This window comes from Pelodiscus sinensis, chromosome 18, assembly GCF_052426305.1.
Source record: "Pelodiscus sinensis isolate ZL-2025 chromosome 18, ASM5242630v1, whole genome shotgun sequence".
Taxonomy (NCBI): Eukaryota; Metazoa; Chordata; order Testudines; family Trionychidae; genus Pelodiscus; species Pelodiscus sinensis.
In genome coordinates, this window is record NC_143069.1 from 7,100,463 (window position 1) to 7,116,707 (window position 16,245).

At 46.7% G+C, this 16,245-nt stretch overlaps 1 protein-coding gene across 1 annotated transcript; it reads right to left on the reverse strand.

Annotated features, from left to right (window-relative positions):
* Positions 1–997: 997 nt before the first annotated feature.
* Positions 998–7,902, reverse strand: LOC142823322 (protein maestro-like). Its single transcript, XM_089770387.1, has 6 exons — positions 7,759–7,902; positions 6,564–6,743; positions 5,524–5,679; positions 4,357–4,491; positions 2,036–2,138; positions 998–1,071 (listed from the first exon to the last, which is right to left on the reverse strand). Exons 1-6 carry the CDS (start codon positions 7,900–7,902, stop codon positions 998–1,000), a joined length of 792 nt encoding a protein of 263 aa, XP_089626513.1.
* Positions 7,903–16,245: the final 8,343 nt, after the last annotated feature.

Sequence of the window (16,245 nt, forward strand, 5' to 3'; positions counted from 1 at the left end):
GTTGGTGCGGTGAGACCCCCAACCTTGGGCCCTGATCTTCCCTTCCCCCTTCTTCCCTTTGCTTCTCCCTTCCAACTTCCTCCTCCCAGGTTTCACCCTCCCCTCTCCCACCCACTCTATTCCTCTCTCCCACCTCCTTTTCCCAGTCTCCCCAGAGGTTCACCCTGTTGTTCAATAAACCCAGTTTCTATTTTTGAACATACATGTCTTTTATTTGACATCAGGAAGGGAGGCTAGGGAGGAGTAAGTAGATGGACGTGAGGGAGGAATGGGGCACGAGCCCCCGGTGGGGAGGACCGGGGTGGCTCTGAGGGCTCCTCGGGGTGGACACTCTCCTGCAGGGCCTCCTGGATCCTGACAGCCCCCCGATGGACTCCCCGGACGGTAGCCTGCAGCAAGTGCAGCTGGGCTGATGGCAACAACCCTACGAGACGCACCGGTGTGCCCAGGGGCAGCTCTGGCTCCATGTGGCCGAGTGCTGTGGTGTCCCGAGTGCAGGCACTCAGGGCACTCCAAGACAGGACTGCTTTGCTCTCCCTCATCGGGGTAGACAAGCGAGCGGGGAACCCTGAGAACTGTCTGTTCGGGGTGGGGGTAGGGTCCCGTGAAGCACGGAGCTCAGTTAGCCTGAGGCAGCAGCCCCACACACTATGTCCTAACCTGATGCCCTGCCAGCACTGGTTCCGGCCAGCCTGAACTTCGGTTCAGGGTCCACTCAGTGTGGACGCGCTATTTCAAAAGAACAAAATGCTATTTTGAAATAGGTTTTGTGTATAGATGCATAATTCGAATTAGCTTAATTCAAATTAACTATTTCGAATTAAGTTAACTTGAATTAACGCTGTAGTGTAGACGTACCTCTTTCAGAGCAGACTAAAGCTGAATCTGTCCTTTGATGTGTGGCTGATGCACTTCACACCTGTGGTATCAGTTACTGCTTGCTTGTCAGCTAAATTTCTTTATAACTCACTAATGAATAGGATTTCACCTGTATTTGTTACTTACAGGTCAACAGATGTTCCATGTCCAGCCATTTCATATTCTTGGTGTCCGTATGTTCCAGGATGATGCCTAAATAAGCAGTGTAAAATAAACATCAATAAAAAACCTTCTCTTGTTAAGTGCAAGGTGATAACATTGGCCCTTTGGCTTCTATTGTGGGTCTAAGGTGAGCTGTAGGCAAGAAAATACTAGAAAAGTTTAGCGTCCACACTGAAGAGAAAAAAATTAAGAATGTTTACATAAAACCTCATTTGCTTTAAACAATCTATGTTCCTCTTGCCACTGCTGTCAGTTAGTGGAGATATACTAGGATAGTGTATTAATCTAGTGGTGTGAACAAAGGGCTGGGGCCAGGAATAAGTGCGTACTAAGCAAGGATCTCACATGGATAAATTAATTAGGCCACAATGCTTGCCTGGCTTGCATGGGTGTGCTAAGGAAAGGATGGCACAGGGCCAAAGGGGAGGAATCTAGTGCTTCCTGGGCAAGGCAATCAGGAACCTGCAACAGCAGGCACTGTGTGGCGGTGGCCTGCCTACCTCCCAGTGATGAAGCACCAGTAAGGAACAGTCAACAACACTGAGCTTAGGTCTATAGTTTGAGTCCACACTAACTCGGACTACTAAAAATAGAGTGCAGGTCAGATGACAGAAGCAGTCGGAGGAGCTAGCCACCTTGAGAACAGACTTTTGGGTTTGGATGGGATCATCCTTGGAATAGTTAACCCCTCCTGCTACTCCTGCCACAGCTACTCTATTTTTAGCACACTAGTTTGATCGGAGAATAAACATACCCTACGTGACAGTGTGCCAGCCTCTGCTACTAAATGACTGCGCCATCTCAAAGCATTCTATTGCAAATTACAAATTCCTCCTAACACCACACTGGAGAAGTAGGAGAACATTAACATCTCCATTTATGCATGAGAAGTCACAGCACGGAGAGATTAATAGTAGCTCAGTGCTGCACACAGGGACTTTTTCTGTCTACCTCAAAGGGAATACCAAAAGGGACACGGCACACTTTCTCTCACCAGCTAACTTGGCTGCAACTGCCCGGATCTCTTCCCAGCTGCTGCAGAAGTATGTGATGGTGCTTTTGTAAAAGTTCTCCAGTAGCTCAGCCTTCTCTTTGGCCTAGAGAAAATCAGGGACACATGAGCTCTCTCTGGCTAGAAATGCCCTTTGACTGCCAACACATGCCTTTACAAACCACAAGTAAACAGTCTGTGTTCCTCTTGCCACTGCTGTCAGTTATTGGACTCACTCAGACTTTTTTTTTAATTTAAACAAGTAAATAAAAGAAAGGACAGGAGGCTGTGTAGAAGTGGGGAAAGTGGGAATCTATGGCAGATTTACATTCCTCTCACCCTCAGTCCTGTATCCCACTCTAATAGGGTACGTCTACACTACAACGTTAATTCGAACTAACTTAGTTCGAATTACTTAATTCGAACTAAGCTAATTAAAACTAACGGATCTAGACTAAAAAACTAGCTCGAATTAGCGTTTTACTAATTCGAACTAGCATGTCCACATTAAGTGGACCCTGAACCGGGCTTAAGGATGGCCGGAAGCAGTGCCGGCAGGACATCAGAGGAGGACTAAGAGCGTGGAGATGCTGTCTCAGGCTAGCCGAGGGCTGTGCTTAAAGGGTCCCAACCCCCACGCCGGACAGACAGTTCTCAGGGGTGCCCCGCTTGCAAAGCAGTCTTGGCTTGGAGTGCCCGGAGTGCCCACACTGGGCACATCACAGCACTTGGCCATCAGACCGGCTGCACTTGCCGCAGCCTGCCATCTGGGGAGATGGGGCAATTGGGGGGCTGCAGGAGAGCTTCCACCACAAAAGCCCGCAGAGCCAGCCCAGTCCTCCCCATCGGGGGCGCGTACCCCATTCCGCCCTCAACTCCTTCCACTTACCCTTCCCTAGCCCCTCTTCTTGATGTACAAAATAAAGGACAATTGTGTTCAAAAATGGAATCTGTCTTTATTGAACAAAACTGGGGGAGACTGGGAAAAGGGGGTGGGAGAGGGGAAGAGAGAGGGTGGCAGAGGGGAGGGCAACTAAAATGATCAGGGGTTGGGAACAGGTCTCATATGAAGAGAGGCTAAAGAGACTGGGACTTTTCAGCTTAGAAAAGAGGAGACGGAGGGGGGACAGGATAGAGGTCTCTAAAACCAGGAGTTGGGTGGAGAGGGTGCATACAGAAAAGTTCTTCATTAGTTCCCATAAAGAAGGACTAGAGGACACCAAAGGAAAGGAATGGGTAACAGGCTTCAAACTAGTAACAGAAAGTTGTTCTTCACAAAGCACAGAGTCAACCTGTGGAACTCCTTGCTGCAGGAGGCTGTGAAGGCTACAACTAGAACAGAGTTTAAAGGGAAGTGAGATCAAGCCATGGAGGTTGGGTCCATGGAGTGGTATTAGCCAGGGGGTAGGAGTGGTGTCCCTGCCCAAAGTTTGTGGAAGGCTGGAGAGGGATGGCACGAGACAAATGGCTTGGTCACTGGCTTCGGTCCATCCCCTCCAGGGTCCCTAGGGTTGGCCGCTGTCGGCAGACAGGCTACTGGGATAGATGAACCTTTGTTCTGACCCAGGATGGCCATTGTAAGCTCAGGGCTCAGGGTCGGGGGTCTCAGTGGACCACCTTGATTTTCATGCACTCCTGCTCCTGGGTGGCCAGGCTGGCAGCTCTCCTGCCCTAGCCGGCGACCTTCCTGTGCCTAGTGCGGAGATCGTGGACGAGGTCCACGATGTCCGCACTAGCCCAGGAGGGAGCCCGCCTTTTGCGGTCCCGGGCAAGCTCCCAGGACCCGCCAGCCTGGTCCCGGGAAGAGGGGGAGGACTGGGGGGCATCGGGTGGGTGGCTCGATCCGCACCAGGTGCAGGGTCTGCCTGCTGGGTGCTGGCAGGCTTGCACCTGGCATGGGCACCGTAGCCATCCCGTGCCCCTTTAAGGGGTCCGGGGCCGGGAGGGGGGCATACGAGTTTCCCTGGTGTTGGCCGGAGTGGCCACCAGGGAAACCTGGGGGGGGCTAGCCTCCCACTAGTTCGCATTAAGGGGCTACACAGCCCTTAATTCGAACTAGTAAGTTTGAACTAGGCTTAATCCTCGTGGAATGAGGATTACCTAGTTCGAACTAAGCGCTCCGTTAGTTCGAATTAAATTCAAACTAACGGAGCGCTAGTGTAGCGCCTATGAAAGTTAGTTCGAACTAACGTCCGTTAGTTCAAACTAACTTTGTAGCGTAGACATACCCATAGATACTTCCATTGCCCATCACACATTCCCCCTGCTTCTACACCACAAGCCTATGCTGTCAATAATCTCATATAATTCTATAGGTCACTCACAAGGTGTCTGCAGATATCCATCTGGAGCTCCTCAGGGTTCAGCTCGGTTCTCCAACTAAGATGCTCATTAAGTATAGTTTGGAGCCTCTTCAGTCCCAAAAATGGGGCACAGAGATGAAATGTAGCTCTGCACTCCTGAAAAAGAGGGTTGCACCATTGAATTGTTCCATAACACGTATTGTGCTCATTCAAATGGAACTCATGTCCTTGACTGCTCATCTACCCGAAGAATAAAAGGGATTCCCCTGAAGTAATAGACAGAAAATATGCCAGCATGACTTTAATAGGGGGAAAGGGATTCTACTTCTGGAGTATTGCATCCAATTCTGGGCACCCCATTACTTAAAAAATGTTGATACATTGGAGAAAGTCCAACGGAGGGCAACAAAAATGATTAGGAGGCTGGAACACATGATTTACAAGGAGAGGCTGAGGGATTTGGGATTATTTAGTCTTCAGAAGAGAAGAGTGAGGGGAGCTTTGATAGAAGGCTTTAACTACCTGAAGGGGGATTTCAAAGAGGATGGAGAGAGGCTGTTCTCAGTGGTACTAGATGACTGAATGAGGAGCAATGGTCTCAAGTTACAGTGGGGGAGGTCTAGGTTGGATATTCGGAAAAACTATTTTACTAGGAAGGTGGTGAAGCACTGGAATGGGTTACCTAGGGAGGCAACGGAACCTCTAAATCTAGAGTTTTCAAGTCCTAGCTTGACAAAGCCCTGGCTGGGATTGTTTAGTTGAGGCTGGTCCTGTTTTGGGCAGGAGGTTGGACTCAGTGACCTCCTGAGGTCTCCTCCAAACCTATGGTTCTATGATTTTATAATACTGAAAACTGGAGATAGCAGCAATGTTTTTTCAGAACGGATGTAGCTATGAAAGCTGCTTCACTAGGCATAGCTGTGGTCTTTCCTCTGTTGTGGGGAGGCAGGAACGTGGGGTGCAGAGATAGGCAGGAATGAACTCTTGGGATCAGACCCATGACCTATCCTGAACTCCAGTGAGACAACCCTGGCTGCTAAGGACCAGCCTGTCTGGGATTAACTCAAAAGGAGGGCAATGAACTGAGGGAAGAATTTAGGTCTCCACTGCGGGAAGGAATAGCAGAGCTCCCCTGGCATCAGGAGGAAGATTCTTTTTGCTTAGTAATTAAGTCACTGTCATTCTTACCATTGAAACCTCAGGGCTTGGATCTTGCAGGTGCATAAGAAGCGTGACCCAGCTCTGTCTAACCTGCTTGGCAAAATAGTCCTTCCATTTTCTCTTTGCAGAGCCGGCCAGGATACCAAACAGGACAAAGGCCAATGCACGAAGAGTGTTGTCCTCCTATAGCCAAGAAAGCCACACAGGTTGGTAACGAAGAAATAACCACATCATGTATCTAGCACAGCTGTCTCTTCTACATTAGGGTAGAGTGATTCCAACGACAGAAGTTTAAAAGAACTGGAATTAATCAAGTTTGGGCCAAATGTGTTGATTCATCAAAATACTTTGAAGACAGTTCAATTTTGACAAAATTCTTCCAGAAGCCAAGTAGGGGTACTTGGTCAGCTTCTTGGTGACCCATCTAGCAGGCTGACTGGGATCTTGGGCTTCCTGGCCCTCACCTTCAGAACAGCCTGTCTGGCAGGCTGACAAGGAGCCAGGAAATGTGCACCCTGGCACCTCTAATTCCCAGTGTTTCCAGGTTCCCTGTCTCCAGCATAGTCTGCCAGTAGACTGCCCTCAGGCAAGGCTCCCAGTAGAGCTGGGTTGAGAATAGTATTACTGTTTCACAAAGAGTTTTGAAATTTGGGCTGGGGGGTGTGTCCCCCAAATAGGAACAAAACCAAAATTTGAAATCTCAAACTTCTCTGCAAAATGGAATAATTTCAACCATCTGACATAAAAATCGTATGGAGCAGGCCCAAAACAGTCTATTACACCCTGTATGCCCATTTTCCTTGTTATGCAGCTACCTAATCTAGTATTCATACTTCCTTTGCCATTCTCATTGGAAATAAAGATGAACAGAAGGGTGAGACTGAAGGAGCAGGGATGGCATCCTCATTTTCTTAATTCTCTGCTCCTCCATAAAACACATCTCTTCCCTAAGGCCTAAAATCACTTCATTCTGACATGAACAATGCCCAGTGAGGACACATCATGCATTGTAAATGGAGCCTCATCAATGTCAGCTGAACTGGGGTTGAAGGCTTCTGTTCACGTACATTATCGAAGTACTTCCGGATCTGTGTGGTGAGGTCTCTGAAGGAAGAACCTATGTCCTTCCCTTTCAGCTCCTTAAGGACTTTGGCCAGTGCCTTCATGCTTTCGACGACTTCAGAACTGAAAGTGTCTTCTAAAGTCCTGATCAGTGCCTCCAGAAGAAACTTCTTGTACTTTTTCACCTGTTCAGACGTATGACATTAAAAAACACTTTCCACTAACCACATTTCTAATATGTTTTTTTTAGCAATTATGAAGCAGTGGGAATTTCATCTGCCCCCCTAGTGACCTATAGCTATATTTTACATCAGGTACTAGCTACAATAAGCCAAACTCTGTGCCATATTACGCCTATGTAATCCTATTAGATTTCTAATTACTTAGATTTGAAGGCCAAAAGGGACCATTGTGATCATTCAGTCTGACCTCCTTCACAACACAGAACCTCCCCAAAATAATGTCTGTTTGACTAGAGCACCTCTTTTAGAAAAACAGCCCATCTTGTTTTTAAAGTTGCTACTGATAGAGACCCCACCACAACCCTTGGTAAATGGTTCCAATGATTAAAATTACCATTAAAATGTATGCCTTACTAGCAGTCTGAATTAGTTTAGCTTCATTCCCCGCCCCCCCCCCCCCCCATTGAATCTAAAGGCACATTTTCTAGCCCTTTGAAAATTCTTGTGACTCTTCTCCAATTTATCAGCATCCTTCTTGAATTGCAGGCATGATCCTGACATAGTATTCTAGCAGTTCTCACACCAGTGCCATAAGCAGAGGTAAAATAACTTCTTTATTCTTATTCAGAATCCCTCTGTCTATGCCTCCGAGGATCACCTCAGCTCTTTTGGTCACAGCTTTGTACTGGGCGCTTACGTTCAGCTGATTATCTATCATGATTTGAGTTTTTTAGTGTCTCTGTTTCCTGGAATAGAATCTCTCATCTTGGAAATAAAGCCTACACTCTTCATTCCTGGGAGTATACATTTACATATGATCATATTAAGTCCATATTGTTTCCTTATGCCCAGCTTACCAAGGGAACAAACCTGCTGTGTATTGACTGCAAAGAGGTTACAGGGGTATGAGAGAGCAGAAGTTGGCCTAGTGCATTGTGCATGGCCTCTGTAAATCCTGAGCAATTGTTTCCTTTAGTTTCTCTAGTTATGCTGCATTGTATTCAGTATTCTATCTTACCTTCTCAGGTGCCCCATAGACTAAATTGCCTAGGCCTCTTACAGCCATTTGACGGACAATGCTGTTATTGTCCCGTGACCTTTCTTCTAATATATGTAACACAGACTTAAGGATCTTCTTCTCCCTGAGTATGGGATCAGTCATTAGCTGAAATAAAATCAACATGTCCATTAGCTCTAATATGTTCATTAAGATAGCGAATATAATTTGAGGAGACACGTAATACACTGTAATTTATTATTCTATATGAATGAGTACTGTGTTAAAAACATGGATTTTTTCCTTTTAGGCACTATAATGGGGGATTGCTCATCCCTTGAAAGCCTCTCAGTGACTGCATTTGATACCACAGTCCTTTTCTCGCCCAGGTGCATCCTGCCAGTCGATCTTAGTGAGTCTTCCATGGCTCAGCCCTCTGGCCAAGTCCCAAAGTCCAAACAAATGCCTTTTAGGTCCTGTTGCCCTCACTAGGGTCTTCAGCCCCAACTCTGGACCCTTTATATTCTGTTCTTTGTTCAACCTCTCCATAAGCCTTGTCCCCTTCATCGGGTTTATGCCACTGGGGAACCTGGGCCTGCCCACTACTCTTGGTTCCAACCTAGAAATAGCAGCGAGTCATTGCTTCATTTCAGTTTATTGCTACTTTTTCCTTGGGTTCTTCCTATGGGGCCACTTTCAGTTTCTCCCTCTAATTATATGTTGAAGGCTCGTAAGGACTCTCTCTCTGCAAATTCAGCTTCAGAAAATGCTGCCTGAAATAAACCCCTGTGAATTGGTTTGGCCAGAGAATAGCATCCTTTCTTGGCCCTCCACTTCCTGAAAGGAACTGACCTAATAAAACCCTGTAGCTCCATATATCTGAGCCAGCTGGGCTCTGATTGGCAGCTTTCATGAGGCCTCTCTAGGCAGACCTTGAAAACCCACGTTTGTGACTCCTTTCCTAGGTGGGGTGTAGAAAGATTTGGGGGCACAAACAGATTCCTAGAACCACCAGATGAGCCTCTAAAATAGCGACTTAGCGTAAATGTGAAATATGACACAGACGTTATAGCAAGGCTGTGGAGAGGGAGGATGCTCCAGTGGTCAGCAGCCTAGGACTTAGGAGGTTCCAGTTCAATTTCCTGCACCCTCAAAGACTTCCTAGATGATGTTGGGCAAGTCACTTAGGCCTTCTGTGCATCAGTTTCCTGTTTGCAAAATGGGACTAATAGTGTTTCCCTGCCTCACAGGGGTGTTGTAGGGATACATACTTTTAAAGAGTTTTGAGGCACTCAGATACTACATTCTCATTTTGAAGTACTCAGATAATACAAGTTTCTAAAAGGATGTTTTAAGGAAGATGGAGAAAAATTGTTCTCCTTGGCCTCTAAGGATAGGATAAGAAGCCATGAGCTTAAATTACATCAGGGGAAGTTTAGGTTGGACAGCAGGAAAAACGTCCTGCCTGTCAGGGTGGTTAAACCCTGCAATAAATTGCCTCAGGAGGTTGTGGAATTTGCATCACTAGAAATATTTAAGAGCAGGTTAGACAAACACCTGTCAGGGATGATCTAGACTGTGCTTGGTCCTGCCGTGATGGCTGGGGATTGGACTCGAAGACCTCTCAAGATCCCTTCCAGTTCTAATGATCTATGAATCTATTATTCTACATTCATGAGAATCTAAGATAGATGTTAATGTATTTGTATGTTGCTTATTTTATAGTATTAGGACACTAGATTCATTTAGAAGATTTGCTGAGCTAGACCAAAATCAGGAGCTGTTGGTCAGTATTAGCCCTAGGAATTGTCAGAAAAGGTCTAGTAATTCAAATTCTATGGCTACATCTACATTGGCATGATTTTGCGCAAAAGCAGCTGCCTGTCTACACTGGTGGGGAGTTCTTGCACAAGAACACTGACATTCTAATGTCTAAAATCAGTGCTTCTTGCGCAAAACCTATGATGCTCCCGCTCAGGAAAAAGCCCTCCTGTGCAACTGTTCTTGCGCAAGAGGCCAGTGTAGACAGGCCACATTAATTTCTTGTGCAAGAAAGCCCAATGGCTAAAATGGCCATCGGAGCTTTCTTTCGCAAGAGAGCGTCTATTCTGGCACGGATGATTTTGCAGAAAAGCGCCTCTTAGCGCAACAGCACATGCCAGTGTAGACGCTCTCTTGCGCAAATATTCTAACGCAAAAACTCTTGCGTTAAAAGTATGGGTATGTCTACAGTACAAAGTTGATTCAAACTAACAGCCGTTAGTTCGAATGAACTTTAATAGCGGCTATACATACAAACTGCTAGTTCGAATTTAAATCGAACTAGCGGAGCGCTTAATTCGAACTAGGTAAACCTCATTCTACGAGGAGTAACGCCTCGTTCGAATTGTGTAGTTCAAATTAAGGGCTGTGTAGCCACTTAATTCGAACTAGTTGGAGGCTAACCCTAATCAGGTTGCCCTGATGGCCACTCTGGGCCAAACCAGGGAAACTTTTCTGCCCCTCTCCCAGCCCCAGAGCCCTTAAAGGGGCATGGTCTGGCTACAGTGCCTGTGCCAGCGGCAAGCCTGCCAGGACCCAGCCAGCAGACCCTGCACCTGGCATGGCATGAGCCAGCCACCTGCTGCCACCCAGCCCTCCGCCTCTTCCCAGGACCAGGCTGGCGGCTCCTAGGAGCCTGCCCAGGGCCACAAGAGGCAGGCGCCTGCCTGGTCTAGTGCAGAGATCGTGGACATTATCGAGGTTTGGGGGGAGGCCTCCAGCGTCCACGACCTCCACACTAGGCACAGGAATGCAGCCGTCTAGGGCAGGATAGCTGCCAGCCTGGCCACCAAAGGCCACATCCAAACCCAGGAGCAGATTTGCATGAAAATCAAGTTGTTCCAGTGAGACCCCCGACCCTGAGCCCTGCGCTTAGTACATAAGAACATAAGAATGGCCGTACTGGGTCAGACCAAAGGTCCATCTAGTCCAGTAGCCTGTGTGCCGACAGCGGCCAACACCAGGTACCCCAGAGGGGATGGACCGAAGACAATGACCAAGCCATTTGTCTCGTGCCATCCATCTTCAGCCTTCCACAAACAGAGGCCAGGGACACCATTCCTACCCCCTGGCTAATAGCACTCCACGGACCCAACCTCCATGAATTTATCTAACTTCTCTTTAAACTCTGTTATAGTACTAGGCTTCAAAGCCTCCTGTGGCAAGGAGTTCCACAGGTTGACTATAAGAAGAACTTTGTGTGAAGAAGAACTTTCTTTTATTAGTTTTAAACCTGATGTCCATTCATTTCATTTGGTGTCCTCTAGTCCTTCTATTATGGGAACTAATGAAGAACTTTTCTTTATGCACCCTCTCCACACCACTCATGATTTTATAGACCTCTATCATATCCCCCCTCAGTCTCCTCTTTTCTAAGCTGAAAAGTCGCAATCTCTTTAGCCTCTCTTCATATGGGACCTGTTCCAAACCCCTAATCATTGTACTTGCCCTTTTCTGAACCCTTTCCAAGGCCATATCGTTTTTGAGGTGAGAAGACCACATCTGTACACAGTTCTGAAGATATGGCGTACCATAGTTTGATACTTCCCCTCCTCCTTCTTCCCCTGGCTTCCCCCTTCCAGCTCCCTCCTCCCAGGTTTCCACCTCCCCTCTCCCACCCTCTTTCTTCCCCTCTCCCACCTCCTTTTCCCAGTCCCCCAGAGGTTAATCCCCTCCGCCCCCAGTTTTGTTAAATAAAGAGAGTTTCTATTTTTGAACACATGTCCTTTATTTTTTACATCAGGAAGAGGGGGCTCGGGAAGGGTAAGTGGAAGGAGGTGAGGGAGGAATGGGGCACGAGCCCCCGATGGGGAGGACTGGGGTGGCTCTGCGGGCTCCTCGGGGTGGAAGCTTTCCTGTAGGGCCTCCTGGATCCTGATAGCCCCCTGATTGACCTCCCCCAGATGGCAGCCTGCGGCAAGTGCAGCCGGGCTGATGGTCGAGTGCTGAAATGTGCCGAGTGTGGGCATTCAGGGCACTCCAAGACAGGACTGCTTTGATGTCCCCATCGAGTTAGACATGCAAGCGGGGAATCCTGAGAACTGTCTGTCCGGGGTGGGGGTCAGGTCTTTTTAAGCACAGCCCTCGGCTAGCCTGAGGAAGCAGCTCCACACCTTAAGTCCTAACCTGATGCCCTGACGGCACTGGTTCTGGCCAGCCTTAACTTCGGTTCAGGGTCCACTCAATGTGGACATGCTATTTCGAATTAGCAAAATGCTCATTCGAATTAGTTTTTAGGTCTAAATGCACTCATTTGAATTAGCTTATTTCAAATTAACTAATTTGAATTAAGTTAATTCGAATTAGTGCTGTAGTGTAGACATACCCTATTTGCGCAAAATCTTGCCAATGTAGACGTAGCCTATCTATATCTTGCTCACTCTCTCTTAACCAGCAACTAGAATAGGCAGCTAGGCTAGGCTAGTATAGGCCCCAAAAATAACAATGAGAAAATGATTAAGAAAGGTGTAATGAAGTTCCTTATGAGATTTCCTTATAAAGGACACATTCTACTATCTAAAATGAATTCCTATGAACTGAACTGTACAATTCCTCAGAGAAAGGTAAACAACAGATAACAGCCTAATGGTGGAACTGCTCATACCTGAGCAAAGAAAGCTGTGCTGGTGACTCGCTGGTTTTCTGATGGGGAATTTACCCAGGGAAGGAGGCTCTGTATGATCTCCACTGTTATTAGTCCAGATCTTTGCAGAACCCTGGAAGACAAAAGGAACCACTTATGGGGCAGACTGTGCACTTCAAAAGCTTAGCTGCTATGACCATACAACTCTAAAACCTACGCATGGAAGCTCTGTGTTTCTCACCCAGGGCACCCCGCACAAAGCTATACCTGAAAGTTCCCTGTCAGTCACTCTATTTGTTGCCGATCCCTGAGGATGAAGTGCTGTCTCCTAGATCTCTTACCTCACCAGCAAACACACCCCCTCGTGGTGAGTCTGCGGATTTTCAAGAAGCATCCAAGTTCTCTGCTTCCAGAGAGTTCGTATCAGCTTCTCATTCATAGCCTTGAGAAGCACAGCCTCTAATGCTTCAATAGAAAGCCTGGGGGAAAAGAGGCACAGAACTGTAGTAACCAATAGAAAGGCACAGCCTAAGCAGTCAGGAAACCCCAGTTACTTGTCAGGTCTGTTGTTCATTGACAGTTCATCCATTGACAGTATCCTGGGGACCACTGTTTTTGGAAGGACTTAATTCCCAGGAGGTATTTCAGTCTCATACATCTCATATTACTAGTGTTGCTATGGACAACATTTTGCAGTCACTTTCTCCTATCTGCAAGGTGTATGGGCACTAGCACAGTACAGTAATATGGAAAAAATTCACAATCAGACCCCAAAAGCTGGGACACAGAGAGATTAGTGATCACTAATGGATATTTTGGGGCCCTATGTCCAGCGAGATGTGACAGGGTGCTGAGAGCTTGTACTTGGGGTCAGCACTCTGGTAACTACTAGTACTAATTAGCTTCCCCAGAGAAAGCCTAATTGGATAGAAATGTACCTGATTGCCTGGCTAGAGTGGGGCTATAGAATCAACAAACCTATTCTCCCATGAATAAGGAATCTGCCTAAAGGGACATCCACAGCAGTGTTTGAGGGAAACAGAGAGCAAAAGAGACAAAATGCTAGAGGCATCTAGATAGACTTATGTGTAGTGCTGGGGAGGAGCCGGTGGTCATGGTACATGTAGGTCTCAATGACATAGGGAAGGGTAGGAGAGATGTCCTGGAGGCCAAATTTAGGTTGCTAGGAAAGAGACTGAAATCCAGGACCTCTATGGTGGCATTCTTGGAAATGCTTCCAGTTCCATGCGCAGGACCAGGTAGGCAGGCAAAGCTTCAGAGTCTCAATGCGTGGATGAGACGATGGTGTAGGGAAGAGGGGTTTGGATTTATCAAGAACTGGGGACACTTTTGGGAGAGGGGGAGCCTATACAGGAAGGATGGGCTCCACCTAAACCAGGGTGGAACCAGACTACTGGCACTAAACATTTAAAAGGCTGTAGAGCAGTTTTTAAACTAAGAGATGGGGGAAAGCCGATTGGTTTGGAGATGCACGTAAATCGCAGGGAGACTTCTCTTAGAGGAGAATCTGTTGATAGAGATTCTCTAAGCTGTAGTCAGAAAGAGAGGACAAAGAGACTGAGGCCTGAGGAGGCCTAGATAGTAGTGTTTGTATTGCCAGAGCTTGGTGGTTTCAGGGAACTGACCTATAGCAAGCACAAACAAGACTTTCTCATATTAAAAGCAGGTGATGGTAAGGTGCCTCATAACCCTGAGAACTCCTGGGGAGTGTCACACAAATGGACTGGGATTCTCTTTGTTTTGCTCCCTTTCTTCTAATTACCTGCAAGGGTTGCCCTCACATAGTTGTTGTCCTTTTCTAAATAACCTCCTTCGGCATCTCATCCTGGGCAAAGGCATCTTTTGTCCTAGGGTTTGGCTGATCTGCTGCAGAAGAACAGTGAACAACTCCGGGAACAGCTCCTGCACAGTTTTGCTCAACTGCAATGCTGACACCACTTCAAAGATGGCACATGTTGCCTGAAAGGAGAGCATGGTAAAAGAAGAGGTCTCTTCCTAACACTATCACACGCTCTCCCCTTCTGATACCTGCTGGACTAAATTCTCACTCCTGTCACTAACTTGATGAATGACCGAGAGCAATTCACTCCATGTGTGCCTTAGCGTCCCATAGCTGTAAAAATGTGTAGGACCTATCAAGGCATGTTATGAGTTGCACAAAACATTTGCAAAGCACTGTAAGAAATCTGATTCAAAGACTTTCTAATTGCCAGATATTATTAAGTGAATCAGCCACATACTCTAAATCTGCCACAGAAAGCACAGCTGGAATCCAGGAAACAGTACTTCAGAAAAGAAGTGCCCAGATGACAATATTATACCACTCATCTAGCTTTCCATCAGCATGTTTGTCACAAAGCAGAGAAATACATGTCTGTCGTCTAACTTACTGTGAGAGGTGCAGCAGCTGCTAAATGCAGGTCAGTTTCTGTCTCTGAGGTCATGCTTCCTTCTTGGCTTGTTGGAGTCTTTATTCTTTCTCTTAGGACCTTCAGGACTTGAGGGGCGAGCAAGGGATCTGTCCCCAGAGATCTCCACAGCTCAGTGGTGTTACTGCAATTTAACATAGGTTATATGTGACCCCTGGAGACTTTTGTGGCTCTGACTATATGCATCATATTCAAGTAAAGAACACATTTTCTCCTTGACTATGATCAGGGCTCACCAGCCGCGCTGTCCGGCGATCTGCGCATGCACAGATCGCCCGAACCCGGCTCTTCCAGGTTACAATCTACACGCCATGGATGAGTAGATTGTATTATTTGTCAAGCCCTGCCTATGATGAGCAAGTTCAGAGTGCTGTCCTCCTTATATGGTCCTCATGTTTTACATATTGAGTTTCTAGTTACAGAACTAAGTTAAGTTACATTTCAGGTTACATTTCTACAGTGCATGACTATTTTGGGATCCTGGAGGTATCCCGAAATACCTACCCCACATTTACAGAAGCAGCCCGTTATTTTGAAATATTTTTCAAAATAATGGGCACACTATTTTGCCATCCCAATAAACTTTGTTGCATGAGGGATAAGGGATGGCTTGAAATAGCACATTATTTCGACATTTGGTGCTGTGTAGAAGCGCCACATTTCAAAATAGGCTATGCAAAATATGATAGGCAATTTGCGGAGTGCAAATTGTGCATCTTATTTCAAGTTTAGGGTGCTGTATAGACACAACCCTAGCCTTACTGCACCATAACCATTAATGCTAGACTTCAGAAGGAAAGGACACAGAGCTCTAATCACAGTTCCTGTTTTCCTACTTCTCAGTAGATATGGAATCATGAGCATATGATGCCCAAAGATCTAGGGCCTGGGAGACAAGTTGAAGAAAGAAAAATGATCTTCCTACTAACTGGATGTACAACTATGAGAACAAATATTTGTGGCTAGCCCATGACCTCTTTACAAATGGCATTCCCTGGCCTCTATTTGCCAGAATGGGCATGTTCTGTTCACTCCCTATGGGGCACCTGGCATTGGCCACTGTCTGAAGACAGGATCCTGGGCTAGATGGACATTTGGTCTGACCCACTACAGCCGTTCTTATGTTCTTAGATTCCAGCACAGATGACTGATAATTCAGCTAGGGATGTTTGAATGAAATGATAGATATGCTTACCGCCCTGTCTTTAAGTACCAAGAATGACAACTCCATTCCAGCAGCCATACCCTTCCTGATACCAAAAGCCTGGTGCCCTATCCTTGCTAATCAGCCAGGAATTTGGATTTGAAGCTTTCATGCTACCAGAAAACGAACAGTCACTGGCAATTTCCAGGGTGATGTTAGTTCAGGGGTCTGGAGAGGCAAAAGTCCACTCCAGTGATGCCAGTAAAGGGAAGTCTTTAGGATGCCAAAGC